The 24349-nt window shown below is 34.3% G+C and overlaps 1 protein-coding gene across 2 annotated transcripts in view; it reads left to right on the top strand.

Moving 5' to 3' along the window:
• The window catches only part of LOC150095517 (cytochrome P450 3A8-like), a 47157-nt gene that overhangs the window by 22235 nt on the left and 573 nt on the right, over positions 1 to 24349 (top strand). Inside the window, exons 10-14 of one of the 2 annotated variants that reach the window (XM_090410798.1) lie at positions 4754 to 4914; positions 8226 to 8314; positions 10144 to 10287; positions 10484 to 10646; positions 12649 to 12819. In XM_090410798.1, the coding sequence (XP_090266924.1) occupies positions 4754 to 4914; positions 8226 to 8314; positions 10144 to 10287; positions 10484 to 10646; positions 12649 to 12723 (632 nt within the window). In that variant the 3' untranslated portion in view covers positions 12724 to 12819. Of the gene's footprint in view, positions 1 to 4753; positions 4915 to 8225; positions 8315 to 10143; positions 10288 to 10483; positions 10647 to 12648; positions 12820 to 24349 lie in introns of those variants that run through there. The other variant, XM_090410799.1, reaches the window with a different exon arrangement.

The raw sequence follows: 24349 nt of genomic DNA, 5'->3' as shown, positions 1-24349 counted from the left end.
TTAATTGATCTTTCACTTTGAAATGCTTCGAATAAAACGAGTTCTATGCATCAAGCATGGATGCAAATATCGTTAACTTTCTGGTCTGTAAATAAATTATCCTTCAAGTCTAGATGGATAATATAGTAACTAGCTGGAACTATATTTGTACTGGCTGGAAATTTATTAACAAATGATTAACATGAAAAATAAAACTTCGTGTCTGTGTAGCCTCGTGTGTAGCTTAGATGTCATTCGATTTAAGACGATAACCATAATCCCCTCAGATAGCGATTATATTTTTGCATTATCAGCCTTTGGAATGTATGTTACTACTCCCCTGTTCGTTCTCTTAGGCAAACTGGCAAGTAAAACACAAGCATCAGAGTGCCATAATACCCTACGGAAATAGGACGAACCGCTATTAAAAAGATAAGTTGAAAGTGGCAGGCTATGGAGCGTACTATGTAATAATATCTTGGATTCTTCAGTCCGGAAACTAGGGTTTTAAACCCAGAAATCGAAAATTCGATTATAAAGCTAGCGCACGTTTTCGAAGCTAATATTGCATTTAGGGTTCAGTAACATACGAAATGGTGTCATTTACTGTATCTGCCTTACTCTTACCGATGTCTTGAAATCGTGGTAGCGCTGAACTCAGTTACCATAAACGAATAAAGGTTGAAGACCAGCTGCTCTTTCTCTCTCTCTCTCACACACACGCACGCACGCACGCACGCACGCGCACACACACACACACACACACACACACACACACACACACACACACACACACACACACACACACACACACACACACACACACACACACACACACACACACACACACACACACACACACACACACACACACACACACACACACACACACACATTATTTTTTATTTTTACGTATTATTATCACTCACAATATTAATATTTACGTGCGATGAAATAATTTATGAGGTTAAAATGGGAATAGTTGACTTTCGTGTATAGTTGACGTTATGTCAGGTCTTTTATCTCATACACAGAAGGTACACAGCAGTACCTTCATTGTCGTGTATTGCTATTCCTTGTATTATGTTGTTTTTCCCCTATATGATGGTTTGAAAGTTATAGGCTGTCCAATCCAGAAAGAACATTATGGCTACATCGTATTTATATATATAAATCAAAAGAAAACTTCTACACCCAACTGCAGAACATATTAAATAAGACCAATCATAAGGATCACATTTTGGTAATAGGAGATCTCAACGCAAGAATTGGCAATAAACCATATAAACCAAACATAGGACCTATCGGAGAACTTAACTGTAATATAAATGGAAATAGATTAAGAGATTTTACTATAAGCAATAACCTTAAAATAATGAACACCTTCTTCAAACATAAAGACATCCACAGATACATTTGGGAAGCAAGAGACACAAGAAGCATTATTGATTATATAATCAGCAATATCAAAATGTCAGAAATGATAATAGATACAAGAGTACACAGAGGATCTGAAATAGAATCAGATCATTACCTTTTGATTGGAAAAATAAAATGGGAACCAAGATGGAAAACAACAAAAAAGCACAAGAAAAATAGAAATTTTGAATCTTTCAAAGTTTGACTTTTGGACGACAGTAGTATTAAAGACTTGTACCAAAAAAGAATAAAGAACTGGATGACAAGTATAAAACAAAATCAGAACATAAAAGAAGAATGGTCAAACCTAAAAACCATAATGACAAAAGCTGCAAAAGAAAGTTTAGGAACAAAGAAAAAGTGGAAATGAAAAAGAGGCCTTAGGGACTTGGATGATGAAATTAAATGCATTATCGAAGAAAAGAAAAAAAAGCATATAAAAACTGGCTCAACCTAAAAACAATAGAATCAAAAATCGAATACAACAGAAAAAAAAGCAATAGCAAAAGCAGAATGCAGGAGAATAAACAGAAACAGATGGACCAATTTTGTAACAAAATTAGAGAGAGAGACTGTATGCTCAAAAGGCCTAATGCATAGAAAATCCCCAAAGATCTAAGCAATGAAACTAGAGGAAAAGCAGATATTAATACCATTATAATAGAAACATGGCAAAATCATTACCAAGATCTATGGTGTAATGAAAAAATTCAAAATAGAAAACTACCCTTTGTAAACATCTCTGATAACTTGGAAAATATCACTCTAGAAGAATTAACAGAAGCATTAACCCAAAGCAAAACAGGAAAGGCTCCAGGAGAAGACAATATAAACTTGGAACTTACCAAATATGCAGGACTTGAAATCTCACTCAGGTTACTTAAATTTTATAATATGATCTGGAAAGAAGGAAAATGCCCACAAGATTGGACCAAAGCAATAGCTATTCTACAAAAAAGGACACAAATCTGATTGTAACAATTATCGTGGAATCAGCTTACTTAGTACCTGTTATAAAGTATATGAAAAAATCTTAGCATATAAACTTAAATGTATAGTAGACCCAAAATTAATAGAAGAGCAAAATGGATTCAGAAAAGGCAGGTCGGTCTTGCATAGACTCTGCATTTACGTTAAAATTATTAATTGAAAAACACAGAGAAATGAACATAGAAACACAAATAGCTTTTATAGATTACACCAAAGCATTTGATAAAATTATCAGAGAAAAACTATGGGAAATCCTAGAAGAATATGAAATACCAAACCAACTCTTTATAGGCTTATATAATATATATCAAGATAATAAAATATCTGTGAAGTACAATAATTCAACATCAATCTGGAAACCAATAAATCGAGGAGTACGTCAGGGTTGCCCTCTCTCACCGGAATTATTTAATATATACATAGATAAAATCATAAAAGAATGGAAGATAACTAATGAAGGAGGATTCAAGATAAACCGTAGCAGATAAGCTGCTACTCTTCTTTTTACTAATGACCAAATAATCCTTGGAAATAATGAAGATGAACTACAAAAATCATTATGCAGTCTAAATAATCTGATAAAAACATATGGTATGGAAATATCAACAGACAAAACAAAAGTCATGGCCTTCAAAGGTGCTAATCCAATAAGAAGCAAAATAGTAATAAACAACAACATAATAGAGCAATTAAATACATTCAAATATTTAGGTTGCACAATGTCATATGAAAATGAAGCTGATATAGAATCAAAGATATCAAATTTTTTAAAAGTAACAGGCATTATAAATAAAATTTTTAAATCCAATTATGTACAAAAACACACACGAATAAGAATCTACAATACAGTAACTAAACCAACCTTACTTTATGGCAGTGAGATATGGACAATAAAAAAAGCAGATGAAAGAAGAATTGAATCATCCGAAATGAAATTTCTGCGCAGAACTGAAGGAGTCACAATAATGGACAAAATGAAAAGCAGCGAAATCAGAAAAAAACTTGGAATTACACCCTCCCTGAATGAAAGTGATTTGCTATACAGAAAAATGGAAAGAACACATACTAAGAATGAATACCTAAACAAATTCTAAATTACCACCCAAAAGGTACTCGATGCAGAGGAAGATCCTTAAAAAGATGGAATTGAGTCCGGAACAGGCCACTTAGCCTATTAGCCTGGAAAGGAAGAAGAAGAAGATATAAACAGAGGTTTTGTATGCGATAGAGCATGACTCGGTTGGTTTGTTAATTAGGGGTTTATTGGCGAAAAGACAGCAAGATGCCAAGCCGAAGGTTATTACGGAAGTACTGAAGGTTGTAGCAAGATATTTGTCACAGACAAATGACCTAATTTTTTATTAAATGGCTCCTCACTAAGTAGCGCAGCGTGGTGCATGTGGAAGACTAGTTTCTCTATATAATAATAACTTATGAGGAGCGATTATATCGAGGGATATGACGTAATGTTTTCAGGAAAATTATGGATACTGCTTTGGGAAGTAAGTGCTCACTAATGTGAACCGCTATTTCATATCTCATTTAGGAATGTTTTAGCTAATTTCCAGAGTTCGAGTTATTATCAATTTAGGCTGAAAAATGCCTACTAAAATTGAATGAATGAATAGAATCGAACATATAATGTTTTTCTTCTCTCTTTCTTTGTCTAGCGTTTTGTAAACGAAAAATTTGTCATAAGGTTACATAGGTACCTTTTTATGATAATAAATAATAATAAAATAAACACAAATTTAATCTGTATGATTATTCTGTAGATGCTTTGCATTGTGTGTGCGTGCTTATTATAAGGATTCGTAATACAAAAGGCTCTAAAGAATTGACAAGAAGAACGAAACCAAAATATACTGACTTATTTGAAGTGATGGATGAAATATGCACCAGCATGAGAAGGTTCATCCCTTTCTACTGGTTACAGAATTCTTTTCTCTTTCTTCGGTGTACATTGGTCTGCTAATTATTTCATATACACGAAGTCATGAAATGAGTGATGATCGTATGAATTATATGATGGATGAACGATAGTTTTTCAACATATGCCTTTGAAGAAAACTGCAAACTAAAGTGATTATCCTAAAATGTGGGGTACCTTCTAATCATTTGTATTATTAATGAAATTAGTAAGTTTTAGATGGCAGATTAACGACGCTCAACACATCTCCAAACAATAATATCGGAAATATTTGCATTAGTAACATAAACACCTCATCATTAGGACTGAACAAATAATTCTTTTCATGGTTCATTCTTACATCAAGTTTTATGTTAATTTTATTTTATTAGTTTTTCAGTGACTGTATTTATTCTACAGACTAATGACAAATTAATTTTCTGTTATCTTTCGTAGCCATGACGTACGAAGAGATGGTGTCTCAATGTGTCTTATTTTTCATTGCTGGATTTGATGCCACCTCAAATACTTTGCTCTTCATAGCGTACAACTTAGCCACGAATCCCGACTGTCAGGAGAAGCTCATACAGGAAGTGGATAAGACAGTCCAAGAACACGTATGTATATTTTGGACACTCTTGATAATTTTTAAGCATGACATTGAAAGCAGAACGGGCATACTTATGGATTTCCTGACTTCTTTAAAGTATTAAATCGAGTTTTATACGAAACCTGTTAGTTATTGAAGTTAAAATTTTGAATTCTGAATGTGATCTGAGAACATGTATTTGATCAGAACTAATTGATAACGTTATCAAATCATCATATTCGATGAAATTTGAAATTATTTGAAAATTTCAAATAATTTCAAATTAATTGTCAATATTATAATCGCCAAAATTTCCTTTCGTGTTTGGTCCGGCAAAGATATGCTGTGTTTTTGTTCTGAACTAGTTATAACACCTACTAAAATCGTGACTCCACTGTGGCTCGTATGTTTAGTGATGTGGATGAGTTTTAATGCACCCACGAGTATTAATGTCTGATTAGGTAAGGGCTGAAATAGCTATCTGTTGCTTCTGTCCGTGAGTAGGAAGTAATTGCCACACAGCCAAGATAGTATCGTTCTGCAACGATGACTTCCACCACTAGTGTAGAATGTTATAAACTTTTGTGTGGAGAAAGGAAGTCATTTAAAGCTGAGTAATAAATAGGTCTGTTTAGGAATTTGCAGAAATAATCCTTTTAGGAATAGGAGGCCAATAGCATAGCTAGCAAAGAAGGCAAAAAATGTTATTCCCTACGACTTTACAGGAGGGCTATGATCTAACTTCCTACCAATAGAAGAATCTTCAGTTCTGAATGAGTGTTGAAGATATTTCAGGAACGAAACCGGAAGCTGCAGAGAGTCCACATTAAACCGTTGTTATACAAAATTATATGCATAAAATATATAATTTTATATGCATAAAATGTATCCGTGGTATTACAAGCCTATATTGAATCACAGCTTGCCAGATATCTTTGGCTTTCCATATTTTAACCATATTCTAATAGAATAAGGCAATTAGTCTTATGTCTACGAGTATATCTTTGTATGTGAACTGCGTGTGTTCTCTTGACCGGTTTGTTTGATTGCGGGACGAAAAACCCAAGTTTCCAAAGACCGGATAATTCGCCTGCAATTGAAAAACCGCGATAAATGTTATTCACTTTCCTAGACGGGATTCGTCGAAACCAGTTAAGGCTACCAGCAGAAATATAACCATACTAAAATGTACCAAGCATAGTGCAAGCGAAAAAAATTAGATGGTCTGACCTATTTAAATGCATTAATATAGTTTAATAAACAAGCTTTTATCACGGGATATTTTAATACCAAATGACTTTTGATTCCTTTATGCCTCCTGAGTTCAGACTGCTGGGTGATAGTACGGCAGTTCGCTACCGCCATCTAGTGTTCTTAAATCCCAATTGAAATAGTCGTCTGAAGTTTAGTATTACAGTCAAGTTTTCTGAATTGCAGCTTTGAAAACTGGAGTTTATGGGAGAGAAAAAATTTACCTGCATGATGAAAATTAGCTAGAAAACTGGTTGAAGGAATAGTCTTATCAAATTTCCTCATATGAAAGTCTTATTAAACATGATTGATATATTCTAATTGTTATACATATTCTAATTTTCGGAGATTTTAAAATTGATTCCTCCCCGAAAAGGTCTAACATGATTCTGAAATGTCAGTGAAAAGAACATTATCTGCTATATAACTTCCGTTTAATTTGCCAAATGGTTAAATAAAACGTCCAGAAAAATAAAATATGGAAAAATAAGTTTATTCTTTTTTCTCCGACTCAGTGCGCCTACATAAGTTTGATAATTTTTTTTCCTGAATTTATTATCTTCTTCTTCTTCTTAAGTATTCTGCAAATGAGCAAGTTCTTCTCTTAGTAGCAAAAACTTTCCTCTTTCCTTCCATTCTCTTCTGTTCTGAGTCTCTTTCAAGGTGTGTACCTGTCTCCATTGAACATGTCATCTAACATTGTTTTCCTTACTCTTCCTCTTGGTCTTTTTCCGTCTATTTTTCCTTCGATGGCATCTCTGATGATTCCATTTCCTCTCAGAATCCACTTTCCCTTTCTTCTTTTTATCCTCTTTAACAGACTTCTTTCTTCTTCTACCCTTTTAACGACATCTTCATTAGTTATTTTATCTGGCTATTTGATTTTTTCCATCCTTCTCCAAATCAACGTCTCAAAGCTTTCCAAAATCTTAATTTTTCTTTATTCAATGTCCAAGTTTCAGCTACATAGAGGGCAACATTCCACACATAACATTTTATTAGTCTTTTCTTTAGGTTTCTGTCCATTTTACTTCTGAATAAATTCCATTTTCTATTAAAGACTTCTCTTTTCATCGCTATTCCTGCATTTATTATACTTCGTAGAATATTTATATGTTCATTGACATTAGTATAAAACATAAGCTAAAATATAACATTTTAAAATATTTTCATTTAATGTCCAGTTCATGAGTGGGGTTTCAGATACGTGAAACATTTTATAGCAGAGAAAATAATTTCGGAGATTTAGTATTACAGTATTATACAGCACGAATTTCGGTATTTTGAGATTTTGTTAGAAATCAAACATTTTGTTCGTGATGAACAGAGTTACATTGTGTTGAATTTTTTTAATATTTCATGCTTTTGGCCATAATTTTTAAAACGGTCTTGGAGTAAACGCCTACATTTCTAAATAGATAGAATCAATTATATATACTACTGTCTTTGAACTCTCACAATAAGCAAAAATAGAAAGAGAAGTTACTTCCCAAATATAATTACAATTACACAGTTGATTGTAAATTACAAATTAAACCATACAATTACACAGAAAATCCCCCCCCCCCCCCCCCCCAAAGGAACCGAATTTTACTAGTGATCAATTCGGTGGTCCACACAAAGGAAATAAATTAATAGAGAGAGAAGCAAAGCTATAAATTAATAGAGAGTGAGAATATGGCAGATAACTGCCATATTCTGGTGGCCCTAAATCCTAACGTTAACTCGTATTATTGTAGTCTATACTAGTATGAATATTCTGTATCTCAAGAAATTGTATCTCAATTTTTTGAGATACAGGTTAAAAACCCGATTTTCCTGAAGGAAAAAACTCTACCCTTGCCAGAGATCGACTGACTCAGAAATCGGTAGAAAAAGACTTACAAAAAGTTTATATTGTTTTCAAAAACAACTCAATATTTCATGTAGAATAGATTTAAACTTTATTCCATTAGCTGCTTCATGTGACATCCAACTTATCTTCAAGATGTGTACTTTGCTGTTCAGAAAACAGCAAAGTACACATCTACAAGATATCTCTCACGTAAATTTCAAATATTAATTTTGCATTCTTTATTATTTTTTAAGGATGAGATTACCTATGAAATAGTTCATAGTATGAAATATTTGGACATGGTGCTAAATGAAACTCTGCGTATGTTTCCAGCTCAACTAAGGTAAGTGATGAGATATTCATCTGATCTGTCGTTTGAATCGATAAAATAAACGTATGCAATTAATAACATTTCTATTAATTCGTTATGAAATTTTGATTCATCAGTATCATACATTGATCATGTAGGATACAAAACAGAAGACAATATACTTTGTAGCACAGAGGAATTTGAAAAAAAGGACGACCAAAATTTAGAAGTGCAGTACATGAGACAGCCAACGAGATTATTCCAAAAATAAAATACAATAAGAAAAAACTCTGGATGACAGAATCAATATTAGAACTTATGAATGAAAGAGACGAAAAAAGAAAAATACATAACAGTATAAAATACTCAGTAAAATGATAAAAATGAGTGCAGGAAGGCTCAAGACAAGTGGCTAAATGAAGAATGTAAAGAAACAGATGATTTGGATTATGAAATGCATAAGTCAATCCAAGCTCTGCCAAATAAAAATAAACTTTCAATCATAATCTTTGTATAAAAGATCAAAATGGAAAAATACTATTAGAAACACAAGATATCATAAAACGATGGGAAGAATATGGAAAAGAACTGTTTGATTATGATCGCACAGATGCACCAGACATAAAATATGGATGGTGAACCAATGGCGTATGAAGGAATAGAGTACGTTATAAGTCAAATGAAAACAGGTAAAACATCAGGCCCTGATCAGATCCCTATCAAATTGTTAAAGAAATTAAATGAAAACACAATTAACGATCTAAAAGGTTATTTTTAATACAGGATGCAGGATACATCCCTGATGATCTAAGAAAATCCAGTTTTGTCACTATCCCCAAAATTTCAAGAACATTTGAATGTTCAGAATATACAAATAAGTTGAACAAGCCATGTTACGAAATTACTACTGAGAATAATCCTAGAAAGAATAAAAGGCACTTTGTCAATAGAAATAGAAGATACTCCATCAGGTTTTCAAAAAGACAAAGATAAGAGAGAAGGAATTTTCAATTTGAAAACATACAAAAGACGCCTCGATAACTAGAAAAGCATATATCTTTGTTTTATTGATTACACCAAAGCATTTGATTCAATAGATCGCAAGAAATCAATACATATCCTACAGAATAATGGGTTAAAAGGAAAAGATCTACGTATAATTACAAATATATACTAGAATCAAATAGCCTCAATAAGATACAAAAACGCATATTCTGGAAACTTTGAAATCAAAAAGGAGTAAGACAAGGATGTGTCTTATCACCCTTACTGTATAATTTATATAATGAACAAGTTTTTAAATATATTGCAGAATTGGAGGAAGTGAAGTTCCCATTTCCTGCTTTTACATGCAGGGGGTAGGAACTTCAACAAACTCAGGTATGCAGATGACACGGTCCTTATAGCTGAATCTGAAGATGATCTTCAAAACTGAGTCACAGAAATTTACAACAGAAGCTTAGATATGGAATTAATTATTAACCCGAAGAAAACAAAAGTGCATGATTATATCATACACTTTTGCGGTTATTATTATCATCCTTAATAATACAGATCATGTCTTTGAGTTACTTAAAAGTATTGCAAGCCTAGTTGGTTCCAGCATATCCACCCTCCAACCAAGAGGCTGCAGGTTGGAATCCCGCCATAGGCATAGGTGTTTGTATTTAGGTGGGCGATAAATTTCATCGCCCAGTGTGAGACCACCAGCTTGCTTTTTGGAGACCTGATATGGTTTAAAACGTTCCAAGTTTGGTCTCTAGAATAGAGTTTTCGGACTATGTAAAAAATACAAAATCTATATAAACTTAATAAAAAAATGTAAGTAGTATATAAACCACTTCGATACAATTGTATTTTAGATTCGATAAGCCAGCTGCTGACGACTACAAATTAGGCAAGACAGGGATTGTTGTTCCCAAAGGAATGCTTCTTACTGTTCCTATGTATGCTGTCCATCACGATCCGCAGTATTATCCTGATCCAGAAAAATTTATCCCAGAGAGGTAAGAATGTTTTTTGCTTCCTTTTAAGTACATTTGAATTTTTATTTTTTTGCAAAGCATAGAAAAATAGCTGATGAACATGTAACCTGAATATAATGTCCATATGAATATGTAACATATAAACATGTTTTTCCCACGCTTTTCGTTTAAGTTATTCTAACAAATCAAATATTAACCAACCATATTATGTTTTCAGATTTTTACCCGAAAACAAGGCCAAACGTCATCCATTTGCTTATCTTCCATTTGGAGCAGGACCCAGGTACTGTGTGGGAATGAGATTCGCCCTCATGGAAATCAAGTTGTGTATTGTAAAAATATTGAGCAATGTTAGATTCCATATTTGTCCAGAAACCAAGGTAAGATGTTATTTTCTCTGCTTCTCCTCCTTCTGCTATGTCTATTTTGAATGTATTTGTTCTTTATTATTTTATTTTATTACTCAGAAATGTTTGTGAAATTTTCTTATATGGAGCAGGCATGGATATTTGTGATTATCTTTAATTTATAGACAAAAATACTACTAGTGGTGGTGGTGGGCAGTAGGTGGTGTAGATGATGCTTGTAGTTGATGGATTTAAGTGATGGAGATGGAGCGTTGTAGAGTAGATGTTCTCCCTCAATGAGTCTTTGGACTCCCTGAAGGTCTCACGTAATAATAATAATAATAATAATAATATCTGTGAAATTGTGTCAACTCTTTTAACAGATTCAGTTTAAAGCTAATGAGTGAACAGCATTTTAAAATAATTTAATTTAGGCTTTGCTTTTTAAATATAAAAAAAAAATCAGCTAACGCCTTGTATTCCTGCAGGAGCAGGCGAGACCGTTTTAGCCCAACTTGTGGAGACTGAGTGGGCAGTTCAATCCCCACTGATAGCAAATCAGAGATAGCTGGCCCAAGGCTATCACTAATTAAGCGACACGCAGTGAAGAGACGGCTCAACAAGTGCACCCATCTTGTGGTCCCTAACACAATATATTTAACGTCTGAAATAGTGTGGGTTCTATGGTTCTTGAGTTTACGGGACGAAAAACCCGAGTTTTCGGGAGAAAAAACCCGCGTGCCTTACCAGAGATCGACTACCTCGGGAACCAGTAGAAAAAAGGCTTAGAAAAATTTCCTCTAGTCGCCGACTAGACTCGAAACCAAATCTTTCTTTGTGCTGTCAAGCGCCTTGATGTGCATACGCCATATCCACTGAGCTACACAGGCTCTTTTTAAATATTTACGATTAAAAAATATATTTTTTTATATTATGTTATACTATTATATATTACTATTATATACTATAATATTATTCTTGTTATTCATCTGTTATTCTTCTCTGCCTGTCACAGGGAAAAAGATATAGACACATATCCTACCTACCAAACGAACTTCCTCCACCCTCTTCTCTATAAACATTTATTTTGCAAATATCTGAGATTAAAATATAGCTGTATTTAATTTGAAATTACAAACCATAACGTATGGCCAGTCTAGTCTAAATAGCGAACTTGGCGAGTCAACACTTATAAGCGATATGACTGAAATTTTGAAATTTATATGTATTAAACAGTAGGGAATCAATATATCCCATTATTCCCGCATTTTAAAGCTTTTTTTTTGTAAGGTTTGATAAAATAGAGTATATCTAAATCCATGTAAGCAACTTTTTTATTATTTTTTTATGACAGGCTTTGTGTAACTGTAGAGGAACTTCAGGTCATGCAGAATACCATTTGGTTTTTTGCAAGAGAAAATTCGAACTGTTAAAAGAAAACTAAATCTCTTTGTGCTAAGATATAACCCAGAATGTTTTATCTCAATTGCTGTTTACGAATTTTTTTCATCTCGAGTGCATTCGTTTTCATTCAAAGATTTTGAAAAATACATTTTATTGGGGATAAGATGGAACAGTATGAGTAATATGGAATATTTTTTAAAAACATGAAAGAAAATTTATTTATTTATTTTTTAAAATAGAAAGCATAAGTAAAGTCTACTTACAAAATTCATCCAGTCATCCCATTCTGAAATTACGCGTGAAATGAAATAAAATTCAGTTTTTGTTCTATAGTTCAAATCAAACGATATGTTCAATCAAAGTGGAAAAACGTATCTGTAAAAAGTTTCAAAATACGAGCAACGAGAAAAAAGCATGTCTAAGATGGAAGCTCAAACAGGACTAATTCCTTGCAGGCATGGATGCGGTAAAAGAGTTAATAGTTCCACTGTAGTCCGGTTAGCTGGGACACTGTATAGGCGAGAAACCGCGATGTTCCTTATTACCTGAAGTTCCTCTACTAGTTTATGACTTCTGTTTTTGTGCTTGGCGAATTTTTATAATCAGCTAATCCGTGTGATGTGCCTTTCAGATACCCATGGAATACTACAAAGGTCAATTCGTTTTGCAACCCAAAGGACTGATTCTTCAGATCACAAGAAGATGAGAAGACATATCCTTGCTCCGAACTTTGTTTCCAAATGATGTACAGTATTTGTATAAAATATCTGCTTTGTGTGCGTGAAAGCAAATTATCACTGAATTCTTTTTTAAATTTTTACCATCCTTACACAATTCACTTCAGAGTACATTTTATTACACATGTAATTTCTGGGTTTTTTATTTATTTATTTATTTACAACAGTGCTGAGTTAATATTAAAATGCCAATGAACAAAGGAAGAGATTATTATTATTATTATTATTATTATTATTATTATTATTATTATTATTATTATTATTATTATTATTATTATTATTATTATTATTATTATTATAAAAACCTCCATGGAGTCAAACACTCATCGTGGGAGGTTTACCGTTATATTATACACACAGTTTATCATACCGCGCCTTAAATATATTCACTGTCTCTGCACTCACGACACTCTAGGGCAATGCATTCTAATGGCTCACCACTCTCCATTCAAAAAACCTGCTCCTCACCGCCTTGCTCACACCCTCCTTATACAGCTTCCAGGGATACCCTCTTGTTCTCCCATTCTGTGCAAAAACTCCCTGACATTAATCTGGTAATAACCTCTTAACAGCTTATATGTCTCGATCAGACTCCCCCCTCCCTCCTCCTTCTATCCACCAATTTCTGCAAATTCTGTCTTCATACTCTACATTCCAGAGACCAGAAACTACCTTACTCAATCCTGCTCCTCACTCCCTTGCTCACACCCTCCTTATACAGCTTCCAGGGATAACCTCTTGTTCTCTTACTATCTTCACCCATTCTGAGCAAAAACTCCCTGATAATCCCCTCTAATTTTTTTCAACGCATTTTCATCTTTTTGAAAACCAAGTGACCAGATCTGTGCACAGTAATCCACATGTGGCCTGATCAAAGCCTTATACAAAGGAACCATAACATCCTTGCTTCTGCAAGTCAGTGTCCTCCACATCATTCCCATCATCCGCTGTGTTGTCCTCACAATTTTAGTCACATGTCCCCGAAATTTTAGGTCCTTATCTACAATCACTCCCATATCTCTCATCTCCTCTACCTCTTCAAAGATATTTCCAACCATTGCGTACTTTACATCCCATCTCTGCTTCTCAAATTTCAAAACCTTACACTTTCAAACATTGAATTAATATCCCCACTCATTTACTCATTCAGCCAGTGTATTCAAGTCCTCTTGCAAAGCTACAGCATCCGCTCTACTCTTGATAGCTCTCCCCAACTTTGCATCGTCTGCAAACAACTGCACGTCACCATTCAGACCTCTCCAAATATCATTTACATACAAATTAAACAGCAACGGACCCAAAACAGACCCTTCAGGCACACCACTAGCAACTTTTCTCTTCTGTGATATCGCTCCTCCATAGACAACTCGCTGATACCTATCAGACAGCCAATCTCCAATCCAGCGAACTAATCTATTGTTCAGCCCCATCTGTTCCAATTTAATTAACAGCTTGTCGTGTGGCAATTTATCAAACGCCTTTGCAAAATCAAAATATACTACACCCTTATCCAACGCATTTGTCACTTTATTATAAAAAGTAAGCAGAATTGCTAAAGCACGATCTTCCTTTAGTAAATCCATGCTGACCGCCAAAGAGTATTTTTCTGTTGTCAACCCAATTCTGAATCTTAGTCCTAACTAACTTCTTTAATACCTTAACCACAATTCCAGACACACAGACTGGTCTATAATTCAAATTCTTACTCTTATCACCTCCCTTATGAATTGGAACAATTTTACTATCTTTTCACTCTTTTGGAACTTGACCCAGTGAGAGAGTCATGTTGAAAAGATATGCAAAAGCTGTTGTTAACTCTCTAGCACATTCCCTCAAAACACGTGGTGAAATAGCATCAAGTACCACAGCTTTATTTACATCAAGTCTATTCAATTCCTCATATAGCTCCTGTTCACTTACTAACAGTTTCTCCTTCTTCTTCTTTCCCACTGCTTTCAAGTTTTGCATGATGTCACATTCACAAGAATGAAATACCTTTATAAATTGCTCATTAAATATCTCAACTATATCCTCTGCAGCGGTTATCATTCCCATCATTTCCATCCTACCATAATCATTCTTTCTTCTACTGGCTACATATCGAAAAAATTCCTTCGGATTTTTTTTTGGCCGCTTTAGCTAACTGCTGCTCATACTGCATTTTTGTTACCCTTATCAAGCTAGTCGAGTGGACGAGAAAGTCACCTTTCTCGTCCGCTCTTTGTACTACTCATGCAATTGGTTGTTATAAATACTTATTTTATGTTTCTTCCATAATACCTTCTTCTTCCAGATTGCATAGCTTATCTCTTGATTCATCCATTTTACACCCACTCTGTTTACCCTCTTGACCCTTGGAATACACTCTGATATTGCCTCCACCAAATAGTTCTTGAGTATGGCCCAAGCAGCATTGATATCGTTTCCATCCAATTCCTCTTTTCGATTTATTATCGCAAGCTGTTTCCTGAGATTTTCATAATTACCAGTCTTATAATTCCACATACATCCCTTTCTAAGAGACATCCTCGAATGACTGGTCACCCTGCAAGTGATCACCTTATGGTCACTCTCACTAACTGGTGGAAGATTTGGCACCTCATTTATAATAGCATCATCCGATGAGCTGATCAAATCCAATACTCTTGATCCTCGTGTACAATCCGTTACGTGCTGCCTAAGGTAATTGTCTTTCAAACACTCCAAAAATTAATTTTCTTTACCTCCAGATGCAGTCTCTTGCTTCCAGTCTATATTGTCATAATTAAAGTCGCCCATAATGATTACTCGTTTCTTTCTAGCTAGGCCCATTTGCCATTTACCTCCATATTACCAGGTCTATAGCAACACCCCCAACTAAATATTTCATCCTGTTTACTTCTATTCGTTGCCACTATTCGCTCCTTGCAAATCCACCTTAGATGGGCACAACTCATCTGCTACCATTAACAATACTCATTCTCCCTTTCTTCTCTGTCTATCATCATAAAAAATATCATATCCGTTCATCTCTATTCCTGTCAGGATATCATCGTCATCTAACCAAGTCTCACTTATACCAACAATCTTGGGGCGAATAAACTCAAGCAAAGCAACAATTTTGTTCCCTTTATTTCGAATACTTCTGGCATTAGTGAATAAACATAAGAAATCATTACTGCTTCTACAAGTCCTATGAACGTCACTCCTACGATGTGACTTTTCAATACCTTCCCCAGTCACTTCCTCTATATTACCACCAATTCTACGACTTTCTTCACACCTAAACTCTCCCCACCCATCCCGGGCCATCTCAATTTGTGTTTTCCAGCTCACACATTCATCTCTGAATTCAGCATCCGCATAAAGTGTCTCCCCGTCCACCCTGACCCCCCAGTTTCCACGTTTGTGTTGTACCTTCACTCTCTCATTTATTTCATTCATAATATTCACCTCCCCATTTGCAAGGGAGCAAATACCTCTCCCTAATATAAAATGACTGTTCTTTCACACTTGATTTTATTTTCCGCCGATATTAAGTACATCACGTGCATTAATTCTACTGAAGGTTGTTTTCTATTGCGATTATAGATAATCGCATGAAGTCGAATGTTATTTTTTCTGACAGATTAATGAGAGCAGTTAGTAATAAGACAGCATTTTCTTAGTTGACAACAAAAGAAAATTGTTTCATAATATTTGGTCTTATGGATACTCCTTTGAAAATAAATGTGAAATGGTACAACATATAATATGCAAAGAGGAAAAAATAGTTCGGTCGTGAAACTGTAGGTATGGAGTTGCTTGTTATCTCAGAAAAAAAATAGGTGCGTTATTTTCATTATTTTTTTCCTTCTATCGCGTATAACTCTAATGAAAGTGTCAAGAAATTTCCACATAAATAGAAATGTTAATCAGTACTTGTAAGCTACATGTAATATAAGCATTGTAATGCAATGGAGCATGTAGGAATTAATTACCTCCTGGTAGGGTTACTATTGGGAGGAAAACGCAAAACACTCTCCCTCTCTCTCTCTCTCTCTCCTCTATTTGTCATCGGCATTTCAGATCAGAGGTGGATGCACCTCCTGTTTCGCTATTAGAGAAATATATGACAATTTATTATTCCCTTACAAGGGAAAGGATAACCTTCTTTTCCTCTCCACGAATTTCATATATTCAGACATGCATATCGCTTCTATTTGTCTCACTCAAGATATTCCACATGAATAAAGAACAAAGATATTATCAAGTACTGTGGGCAGCGTACAAAAATGGCCTTTATTGATTATAATTTTTATGAAGGACATTCGTGGAATTATTGGAAATATTACGAAATCTTGATCAATGCAAAAAAGTAAAAAGGAATTATACTACAGCATCACGTTTGGTGTCGTTTTATCAGAAATCTATGACACGTGGATCTTTGACATTACATGCCGAACACCAATTTGTCTCGAATTCCCCCACAGGTGAAGGCATCCTTGCCCCTTCTAGAAAATTACTAGAAAATCAAGTGGGAATGAAACAGAAAACTAGCTTCAAACACACGTTCTACAACTAACGAAGCACATGACAAGCATGTTAAGATATCACACTCTTATTTTCATTCGACATTCACTTTTGTTCATGCTCAGGTTTCACCGACTAGTTCTGCAAACATTCATCAAGTTAGTACTTTTCTTCCAAACTGTGGGATGGTGCAAGCAAAAGTTTCAAATCTAAATCCGCAATGAAATTACACTCGTTATAACTCCAGACATCATAATGCACGTTAATATAGCTGGTCAGCATTGTTGATCTAGTTTTTAAATGCTCTCACTACTGATACTGTTTGGTATAACTGAATGCAAGCCAACTGTTAAATCGAAGTCTCTCGTTCCTTGGAAGAATGTTAAACTAATGGAATCAATGTCTAATAATCAATATTTTCCAAAACATTTTTTCAGAATTCAATGTTGAAGCACCACTTCATAGATTATTATTCAGATAGGCGGAATTCTTAAGGTAATAGGTTGAATTAGTTGATGCTTTATCAGAGAATTTCACAAATATGCTGTTTATAACCCATTACAATAATTTTACGACTGAGTATATAATATTTATTAGGTACAGAGCAGCTGAATATTAAAATATCTCCCAACGAATTGGAAAAAGTTGTTTTAAGATGAATTCCACATAATTCGCTAGGATACGCTGGAAGTTCTTGAAAGACGTGGAATGCATGGTACAGTGTTTGTATACAGAACTCGTATGCGACCTTCGAAATTTCGCAAAATAAAAATCTCATTAATGATAATCACTATTTTTTATATTTGGTATGGACTGTTCCATCGTTACAATGAATGTGACCCCTGAGGAAACTTTGTGATATTTAATATTCAAGAAATTCGGCTTGCAGTTTGTCTTCTTACATTGTATTTCAAGGTAAATTCCTTTTCTAATGTTTGGCCCCACCATTTTGAGCATAATATCGCAATCAAAATAATTTGGTCTCCAGACATCATCCGTAATGGTGGAACAAACATGTGATCTTCGCTTGGTGGAAGATACAGTTAACTGCCACAGTGTTTTAACGGGTTTGCAATCATACAGCTAAACTGTCGGAGTTGATGTGAATGGGTAGAGCAACAATGGTACAGCGAGACGCCCTCTCACGTCATTTTTTATAATCACTTTTTATGTGCAATTAACATATAACGAAAAAAGAACCTGCTGACTTAAATTCCACGTGCAGTCTAATAGGAATATTTTTTTGAATAACGAAATGTGCAATATTTGTACACATTTAGGTTTCTTCATTTAAGCGAGTTGATACCTTTTCTACTCTCCACAGAGGGATGCAAACCTTGCTGTGTCACATAAGTTTTGTAAATGTCCTGAAACCATTTTAATTCCCCCGTAAGAAAATCAGTGTTTACTGGAGACCAAGCGGCCTTGATCTCGATATCAGGGTTTCTTTCGCCTTCACACCGAACTAATACTCATGCATTGTGGGTTTCGCGGATATGAGTTACTATTTTTATAATAGTTATTCAGCATATAACTGAATATAATTCAGTTACCCAAGCTAGACCTAACTTCATACAATATAGACTTGGTATATCATATTTGGAGACTGGTCTTCTACTCTCCTTTCCCTCTACTCTTTCTTACTACTATCCCCCCGTGCTATTAGAGCAACTCGAGGGCGAGGAAGTGACTCTTTCCCCTCAAACTGTAGTTTCCACTAACTACTAAAAAAAGCTGCTGAATTCAGGTAAAGGATTGGGTTGACACTTGACGAAAACTTACCCATTGAAACCGAATGAACTCTAACCAACCTAAAGATACATGCCGGCTCGACCGTCGCCCGGTCAAACAAGGGTCGCGCCCACTATTAGGGAGCCAAGATAGTGAAGGCGAAAAATATGCTATTGGAACAAAACATCACCTAATAGACAGGAAAAACATAACAAGCATAGGAACATGGAATGTGAGAACTCTTCACCAGGAAGGAGCATTGGAAATACTACGGCATGAATTAGACAACTACCGATGGGAAGTGATTGGACTCTGCGAAACCAGATGGACTGGAAAAGGAGAATTCTACCATGGACAGTATAAAATTTTAACTTCCGGCAGGGAGGACAACAAACAAGAAGGAGTAGCACTTATATTAAATCAAAGGCTCAAAATTCTCTATTGTCCTACAATCCTCTCTCACCTAGGATAATTAAAGCAAGATTTAAAACATCAATCGGATCACTAACTATTATTCAAGCATACTCACCAACTTCGACATCATCAGAAGAAGAGATTAAGGAGTTTTATATAGATTTGCAAAACAACAGTATAGAAGACATTAAATCAAGATCTCCTAATTGTAATGGGGGACTTAAACGCAAAAGTTAGGCAAAGACTGGGATACCTGGACAAGAGTAATCGGAAAGTTAGGGTATGGAGAAAGCAATGAACCTGGCTAAAGACTGCTAAACTTCTGCTCAAATAATAGACTAACAATAACCAACACTCTTTTTAAACATCCAAAACCCCAAAGAAAATGGACATGGTTATCACCAGACAGACAAACCAAGAATATGATAGACTATATTATTGTAAACCAAAGATGGAAATCAAGTATCCTAAATTGAAGATCCTTCTCTGAAGATTATGGTCTGATCCACAATCTGCAGAGAAGGATCTGCAGATTGTGGATCAGACCATAAGATAGTATTAGCATACCTAAGAATGAAGTTAAAATCTGGAAGCACTTTTAGAGTCAAAAGGAGACTGAATGTAAAAAAAAACTACAAGACAACAATATTCCAAGAAAATATCAACTAGAACTAGATAAAAATCTGAAGGAACTACCAAAATAGAATATAAACGTCGAAGAACATTGGTGCAAATTAAAGAAATAATATTAAATTCGGCAGAAAAACAATAGGTTACACAGAAAGAGAAACTAAAAAGGATTGGATCTCGAATGAAGTAAAAAGGTTAAGCCATCAAAGGAAAAGCATGAAACTAAAACAGAACTATAACAGAAATAAATATAATAGATTAACCAGAGAACTTAGAAAACTAGTTAAAAGAGACAAGATTAACTGGTTAGAAGAAAAATGCAAAATGGCAGAAAAGCTATCAAAAGAAAAATAACCTTCATGGATTATATGAACAAATAGACCAAATTAGTAAGGCAACAAAAATTATAATGATCAAAAACAAAGAGGGACAACTAATTGAAAGTAAAACAAAAAGAATTGCCAGATGGGAAGATTTATATAATAAAAACAGTTCCCATGATATTACGATTCCAGCCACTGAAATGGAAGAGGAAACAAATATCTTTACCAAAGAAATAATAGCACACAGCATAGAAAAACTCAAAGCCAGGAAAGCACCTGGCATTGATCAAATACATGCAGAATTATTAAAAGCAGGAAAGGAACAACTTTTGGAACCATTAAAAACATTATTTGAAAGGATCTACAAAAACGAAGCAGTGCCTACTGATTGGACCAAATCAGTCATAACACCTATATACAAAAAAGGAGATAAAACGGAAAGCATAATTACAGACGCATTAGCCTCCTCAGTATTCCAAGTAAGGTTTTTAAGAAAATACTTCAAAAACAAATTAAGCCATATATAGAACTGGCACTAAGAGAAGAACAAGCAGGTTTCAGACCAGGACGAAGCACAATTGATCAACTATTCACCTAAAACAGCTAATAGAAAAGACACTAGAGTACAACAAAAGTTGCTACATAAATTTCATAGACTTTTGTCAGGCATTTGATTCAATCCGTAGAAGAGAACTATGGAAAACTATGGAAGAATTTGGAATTCCCAAAAAAACCATAAGAATAATAAAGAATCTGTGTGAGAAATCTCAAAGTGCAGTACGAATGGAGGACACCTTAACCAACTGGTTCCACACAGAGAGCGGAGTAAGACAGGGATGCAATCTGTCACCAGACCTGTTCAATCGCAGACTGGAAGAAGCAATCAATAAGGCCTTAAACAATGAAGACTCCGGAATCAAAATACATGGGAAAAATGTGACAAATTTAAAATTTGCAGACGACATTGCATTACTTGCAAGCACAGAAGAAAATCTACAACGAATTTCTGATAAAATAAAGGAGGAGTGTATAAAATCTGGATTAAACATAAATATAGACAAAACAAAAATTATGCAAATAGGAAAAAGAAGCACCAATCTGAAAATTGAAATTGATAGTAAGAATCTAGAGCAGGTAGAAAACTTCACCTACCTTGAAGGAGTTATTGAGTACAATGGTGAAATTATGAAAGATATAAACAGACGAATCAGTCAAGCATCCCAAACATTTGGACGACTTCATGAAATATGGAAGTCAGGAGACATCAAATAAATAACAAAAGTAAGAATCTGTGAAACAATGGTCCTCCCAATACTCCTCTATTGAAGTGAATGCTGGAATTTCAAAAAGGCTCAAGAGAAAAAATTATTAATTACTGAAATGGGTTGGCTAAGAAGATTACTTGGAGTATCTCTGCTGGATCTACTAAGAAACGAAGACATAAGGAAACGACTAAAACAAGAAATAACGATAATAGACAAAATCCAAGAAAGAAGACTGCGATGGTTTGGCTATGTGAACAGAATGGGAACAGAAAGACTACCAGCTAAAGCCCTGAATACAACGATGGAAGGTAAAAGATCCAAAGGACGTCCCAGAATTAGATGGATAGACAAAATAAAAGAGGACCTGAAAACCAAATCACAACAAGCGACACTAAACTGGACAGAATTGTTCGGACTCTCCCCGAACAGACAGAAGTGGAAAGAGTTCATTCGGCCTCATCATCATCCACATAGATGATGGAAGAGAGAAGAAGAAGAAGAAGAAGAAGAAGAAGAAGAAGAAGAAGATTCAGAATATATCGCAAGCGAAAATGGAATAAAAGAAAATTCATTTTATTTAATTTGTAATTTTATTTGGAATGAATTTAATGAAAATTAACTGACGTAAAATCTAAATCTAAATATGATCATTTGCAGCCATATAACTAATTACAATAAAGCTTCACGTGTTGCACACAATAATACCTTATCAGAGAATCAAAATATATAAAAAAATATTAAAATAGGTAACGTTTATTTATATTTAGTTTCATTTTGATGACTGTTTACTATGCGATTCTTGCACCATTGAAATCGTGTTATTTCTAATGTTGTACACCTAACAAATAGCGCAATAGTTATACGCACAGGCTTACTTTTAGAGAAACTGCTATGACATAATTGCAATCCAAATTAGCTGATCGAAATATTGAAGACTGAAAACTTCCATTATTACATAATGGAAGTTACATAATTGTATCGTTCGTTGGAAAGCTTATTATTCTCACGAGGAAAAATAAGTTGCTGTAAGCTGTTAAATATCATTAACTCTGACGCAGTTGTTCTGAGGAATGCAACTAGTTATTTATGACCTTCAGATGTCATTTGAAGTCCGGATGTAGTAGAAGTTTTGAGAAGCATTATCTATCTATCTACGTAATAATGATGGATAGAAACGCTTTGCTCGTATCAAATATTTCTATAGCTAAACACTGCACTATTGTATTTATATACCTCAAACAAGTTTCTCTCGTATTAATGAATTTTAATTTGCCCAACTGTCTCATTATGTAATGCTTCAGAAGTAAACTATTTCAACAGATAACTCTCTCTTTCTTTCTCTCTTGTATATGATGTATGTTACCAAAAAAAAAAAAAAAAAATTCAAACTCCTCTGAAGTAGAGGCAGTATTCTTCTGGTTAACTCAGTGACAGCTTTTTTTTTTTTTAGGAAAGTATCCTTTAAAATGACAGAACGAACAATGCACTCTAAAGATACCATTTGTAAAACGAACCGTTTTCAGTTATTATCGGATGATTTGTAGCTGGGTATTCACAACCGATTAGTCATCAACAAGTAAATAAAATTCTAGTACGAGTACAGCAAAAACAATTTAAAATTAACAATCTTGTAGCTTATTTTGTTTTTCACACCTTTTTTAATTACTTTCAATTATGATTTTACAGATTATATCACTGACAAATTTGTGAAGTGTTGAATCTGATTTTTAATTTTTTCTTGCAATTCAAGTTGCACGTTTTTGTTTTAATTCCTTAAAGACTATTTCTTTAATTTCTATTGCCTTTGTAGTGTGAGTGGTGACTATCGGCGCTCATTTACTTCTTTCGTTAAAAGAATAAGCAACGTATATCAATATCGTACAGATTTCTTTCTTTTGTGGTGAAGAACCACCATTTGAAAACTGAACTGGCTTTCTAAAATTCATATCATCACTCTTCAGCAGATGCTCTTGCAAGTACTTGCACCGATTTTGAATAGACCAATAGCTGAATTTATGACTGCATATATGTGGATGTTTGCACCGATTTTTACTTCATATCTCCACTGGCAACAAAGATTAGCTGATGTAATATGTACAGAAAAATGGAGAAAAATTTACGACTTTGATCAGTGGTTTCAATCGCTTGGATGACAGAAAGGACAACTTAAAAAATACGAATAAAATTGTTTGACAAGAACTTCCTGGCTGACAACATCTCTCTTCTGGCGAAAAGGAGATTATTTTCACATTCACTAAAAGCAATACACGCTTAAGGAGGATGTTTTGTTTCTTTTTAACATTGATTATAAACTATACAATGACTGTAACCTAATATTTAATTATGACTGTCTTCTAGAAGTGTGGAACATGACCAGTATATACATAATATATACTTGAATATATACATATGTGTTGTACCTTTAATACCGATCCTGTTCAAATAGGATCGGTATTAAAGTGATTTAATTGGGTCCACAATTAGATCACTTCGCTCTCGCTTGTATGAGCATAGTCGAGATTGTTGTATACCCATACCTGAATATTTTTGAAAAGAAATCAAACCCCAAAGTCCCAGCTACATAAAAAACCGCACATGCAATAGAATACAACCACATTCCACAAAATAACCATTTTTAGCTTCAAAAAATTAAAACAAAGTTAAGAATATCAGTAGCGATCGAAATAAAAACACAACGGCATTGACTTATCCTAATAAAAAAAAAATAAGAGTTGCAGTTA

The sequence above is a fragment of the Typopeltis vanoorti genome, chromosome 20, assembly GCF_054136105.1.
Source record: "Typopeltis vanoorti isolate ZY-2024b chromosome 20, IOZ_Tvanoo_1.0, whole genome shotgun sequence".
NCBI classification, from domain to species: domain Eukaryota; kingdom Metazoa; phylum Arthropoda; class Arachnida; order Uropygi; family Thelyphonidae; genus Typopeltis; species Typopeltis vanoorti.
This window is presented reverse-complemented; position numbering and strand designations above follow the sequence as displayed.